Consider the following 4966-nt stretch of genomic DNA (forward strand, 5'->3'; position numbering starts at 1 on the left):
TCAAGTGATCATGAATTCCGAAATATAGGGGGAGTAAACGCATGCACATTTTATCTATATACAATTGTTTGTTGCTTGCTTGAATCTTGATTTTAGGTATTGTATTGTCATCATCAAAAAGGGGGAGATTGTAGATGCAATTGCCTTTGATGTTTTGATGATGATCATGATGATGTGTTGCAATTAATGCAAATGGGCTTTTCAAGATTAAAATTCAAGACAATACTTCAAGAATACAAGTCACAACATCAAGATGATCACTAGAATATTAGGAAGGGAATTCCTAATTGAATTAGCAAAGGTTTGGCCAAGTGATTTAAATTAAAAAAGTGTTTCTCAAAGGTTTTACTCTCTGGTAATCGATTACCAGAGGATGTAATCGATTACCAGTGGCCAAATACGTTTTATAATAGCTACAAAAATTTGAATTCGAAATTTTAGACTGTGTAATCGATTACACAATTTTGGTAATCGATTACCAGCAGTTAGTAAACGTTTTAATTCAAATTTTAAAAGCTGTAATCGATTACACAATCACTGTAATCGATTACCAGACAGGATTTTCAGAAAAATAATTTCAAGAGTCACAACTTTTCAAAGGCTTTATTCATGACCACCAATGGTCTATATATATGTGACTTAAACACGAAATTGCTGAGAGATTTTCAGAACAACAAGTGTCTATCCTCTCAAAGAGCAAATTCATTTTATCCTCTTAAGAATTCCTTGGCCAATTCAATTGCAATTCATTAAGGAATTATTTGAGTGCTCAACCTGTAAAATCCATCTCTTTCTAGAGAGATTTGTTCTTCTTCTTCTTCTCATTCTCTAAGGGATTAAGAGACTGTGAGTCTCTTGTTGTAAAGGATCTCTAAACACATAGGAAGGATTGTCCTTGTGTGTTTAGAACTTGTAAAAGGAATTTACAAGATAGTGGAACTCTCAAGCAGGTTGCTTGGGGACTGGACGTAGGCACAAGGGTGTGGCCGAACCAGTATAAAACTGAGTTTACATTTTCTCTTCCCTTAATCTCCTTTATTTATTATTGCTTTATATTCATATTCAAATTGTTTCATTTGAATTAATATTTAAGAAGATTGTCATTAAGGGAATTCATAACTTGAGTAAAAAGTGAAATAGATTTTTAATTAGGGGAAATAGTTTGGAATATCTTAATTCAACCCCCCCTTCTTAAGATATCTGAGGCCACTTGTCTAACAACCTTCTATAAGATTGAGTTGATCAAAACGCACTTGGGCCCACTCCGATTCTTTCAACCCGGACTCTGCCAGAATCCTTAAAGAAGGGACCTCTACTTCAAACGGCAGTACGATTTCCATTCCGTTTTCCAACGAAAACAAAGTTGCCCTAGTTGATGTGCGCACTGAGGTTTGGTAACAACGCAGCGCGAAAGGGAGCATCTCATGTCAATCTTTGTATGACAGCGTCATCTTCTGAATGATCTTCTTGACGTTCTTGTTGGCCACCTCAACCGCCCCATTCATCTTGGGCCTATAAGGCGTGGAATTAAGGTGTTGGATCTTGAAATCCTCACACATTTCCTTCATCATCTTGTTATTCAGGTTGATGGCATTGTTCGTTCCTGGGCAACCCATACCAGCATATTATCTCCTTCTTGATGAATCTAACCACTACGCTCCTTGTCACACTGGAGTATGAAGCAGCTTCAACCCATTTGGTGAAGTAGTCGATCACAACCAAGATGAAGCGATGTCCGTTCGAAGTCATGGGCTCAATGGCTCCGATCACATCTATTCCCCATATATTGACATCTATTGACATTGTCCGCGAATGCCTGGCACTTGCTTTCCATGGTGAGTCAATAATAGCCTGCCCTTAGAATCTTTCTGGCCATGGCATGCCCATTAGCATGCATCCCAAAGGACCCTTCATGTACCTCCACGAGCATTTGCTTGGCTTCTTTAATGTCCACACATCGGAGAAAAACCATATCATGATTTCGCTTGTACAGGATACCTCTTAGAAAGAAACTAGCTGCCAACCTATGCAATGTCCTCTTATCGATGTCAGAAGCCCCCTGTGGATACACTTTATACTCTACGTACCGCTTGATGTCGAAGTACCATGGTTTACCGTCTTGCTCCTCTTTTATCAAGAAGCAATGTGTGGGCTTGCCGCAACATCTGAACTCGATGTATGGCAAGTTTCCATGTGGGGTTAGCTGAAACACGGATGCCTGAGTGGCAAGCGCATCAGCCATTTGATTTTCCTCTCTGGGAACGTGGTGGAAGGAGACCTCGTCGAAGAACTCAGCTAGTTTCTTGATGTAGGCTTGATTGGGTATCAACTTGTGATCCCTAGTTTCCCATTCTCCTCTCAACTGGTGAATTACCAAGGCTGGGTCTCTGTACACTTTGAACAATTTGACGTTAAAATCAATTGCCTCTTGGATTCTGAGGGCGCATGCCTCGTATTCAACCATATTATTCGTGCAATCGAAGCCCAATCTGGTCATGAAGGGAATGCATTGGTTATCGGGATAGATCAAAGCCACCCCAACCCCATGGCCTAGGGCATTGGATGCACCGTCGAACCACATAATCCACTTATCCCTATCCTCATCCTTCACCTTCTCCCCGAACAAAGCCATGATGTTTTCATTTGGAAACTCCGGATGCATGGGCTGGTATTCATTGAAAGGTTGCTGAGCCAGATAGTCTACCAAGGCGCTTCCTTTTATCACCTTTTGAGTGACATAGACAATGTCAAACTTAGATAGTAGAACCTGCCATCGAGCGATCCATCCTCTAAGAGCGGGTTTCTCAAAAATTTACTTGACTGGGTCCATCTTGGATACCAACCAAGAGTATGGCTTAACATATACTTCCTTAGACGATGGGATGCCCATACCAAGGCACAACACGTCCTTTCCAGCAGAGAGTAGTTCATCTCGTAGGCAGTGAACTTTTTGCTCAAGTAATAGACAACCTGTTCTCTCTTTCCAGAATCGTCATGCTGCCCTAGCATACACCCCATCGACTCATCCAACACTGTCATGTATAGGATAAAAGGTTGCTCGGGCATTGGTGTCATCAGCACAGGAGGGTTCATAAGGCATTGCTTGATCCTACTGAATTCCACTTGACAGTTGTCGTTCCATTGGATCGACTGATTCTTGTGCAAAAGTTTGAAGAGAGGCTCACAGGTAGTGGTGAGCTACAATATGAACCTTGCTATATAGTTCAGGCGCCCCAAGAAACCTCAAACTTGCCTTTCGGTGCACGGCTCAGGAATCTCTAGGATGGCCTTTACCTTTTTGGGGTCCACCTCTATTTCTTTCTGACTTACGACGAAACCAAGCAATTTTCCCGACTTGACCCCGAAGGTGCGCTTGGCGGGGTCCAATCTTAAATGGTACTTCCACAGTCTCTCAAACAACTTCCGCAAGTTGATGAGATGTTCCTCCTTGGTCCTAGACTTGGCAATCATGTCATCCACGTAGACTTCAATCTCTTTGTGCATCATATCGTGGAATAATGCTATCATAGCCCGCTGATAGGTTGCCCCGGGGTTCTTGAGCCCAATGTACATCACCTTATAATAGAAGGTTCCCCACAAGGTGATGAACATAGTCTTCTCCATGTCCTTCGGTGCCATCTTTATCTGATTGTAACCCGAGAACCCGTCCATGAAGGAAAACAAAGCAAAATTGGCTGTGTTATCTGCAAGGACATCGATTTGTGGTAAAGGGAAGTTATCCTTTGGACTGGCTCGGTTTAGGTCCCGATAGTCCACACACATATCCGTACCTTCCCATCCTTCTTAGGGACTGACACAATATTGGCCACCCATTTGGGGTACCGAGCCACAGCCAAAAAGCTAGGGTCGAACTGCTTTTTCACCTCTTCTTTGATCTTTAAGGACATCTTAGGCTTAATCCTTCTTAGCTTTTGTTTTACCGGTGAACAACTGGGATTCAACGGTAACCGATGTTGTACAATGTCGGGGTTCAAACCGGGCATATCTTGGTACGACCAAGCGAAGATGTCTTGGTAGTTTCGTAGCAAAACCACCAATTCATCTCGGACCGGTGTGGTCATGCCTGTACCAACCTTTACCTCTTTTCTTTCCTCGCCAACACCCAAGTTTACGATTGCCGTTTCTTCTCGGTGTGGCTTCATCTCTCGGTCTTCCTGAACGACCATCCTTTCTAGCTCTAGGGAAAACCCCATATCTTCATCTTCTCCATCCTCGGATTGGCTTGCTATTCGTTCAAAATCAATGTCAGGGTCCTCGGTATTAGTACCTTCACCGGACTCGTCGTCAGATCTGTACCGTTTAATCGCAATAGAAATAAAAATGTAGATGAATGAGAATGGGTGAAGGTGCAAGAAAAAATGAAGGAAAGATATTATATTATATATCTTGATAGAAAAAAGACATAACGCCATAACAGGGAGAAAACCCTAAAGCCTAGGACCTGCTGCTGTAGGGTTAAAACTAACGAATTACATTATGCCCACCACGGAAACTTTGGGTCGTTCAACAACTTGCCAGTTTCCTAATTGGAAATCAGGAAGGCACGGTTGTACCCAGTTTGAATGGTCTTGGGGGGCTTCGTCGTGTATCATGGTGACTTGCTCTTCACACCTCTAGCCCGCACTCATGAAACTCTATCTGATGTGACATGGATGGGCCTCTTTCACTTGTGGCCCTTATTGTTGGCCCATGCCCCTGCTACTCCTCTCTAGGGCGCTGATGTAAGCTCCATTGGAGATTGTAGGCGTAGGATCTTCTTCATCAATGGATTCCTTTGCTTCTTGAAAGATGAATGGCAGCGGAATGGAGAAAGGAAGAGAGAGAGGAGACGCCACTTCAAGGAGAAGATGAGTCTAGAAGAAGCTCACCACCATAGGAGGCCATGGATAAGAGCTTGGAGGAAGAAGGAGATGAATGAGGGGAGAGGGAGAGAAGAGCACGAAAT

The 4966-nt window shown here is 42.9% G+C and overlaps 1 protein-coding gene across 1 annotated transcript; it reads right to left on the reverse strand.

The window, feature by feature from the left end:
- Nucleotides 1-1840: 1840 nt before the first annotated feature.
- LOC114386117 lies at nt 1841-4613 on the reverse strand. Its single transcript, XM_028346119.1, has 5 exons — nt 4495-4613; nt 4095-4311; nt 3792-3929; nt 2893-3198; nt 1841-2725 (listed from the first exon to the last, which is right to left on the reverse strand). The coding sequence occupies exons 1-5, from the start codon at nt 4611-4613 to the stop codon at nt 1841-1843; spliced, it is 1665 nt and encodes a 554-aa protein (XP_028201920.1).
- Nucleotides 4614-4966: the final 353 nt, after the last annotated feature.

This window comes from Glycine soja, chromosome 15 (genome assembly GCF_004193775.1).
Source record: "Glycine soja cultivar W05 chromosome 15, ASM419377v2, whole genome shotgun sequence".
Taxonomy (NCBI): Eukaryota; Viridiplantae; Streptophyta; class Magnoliopsida; order Fabales; family Fabaceae; genus Glycine; species Glycine soja.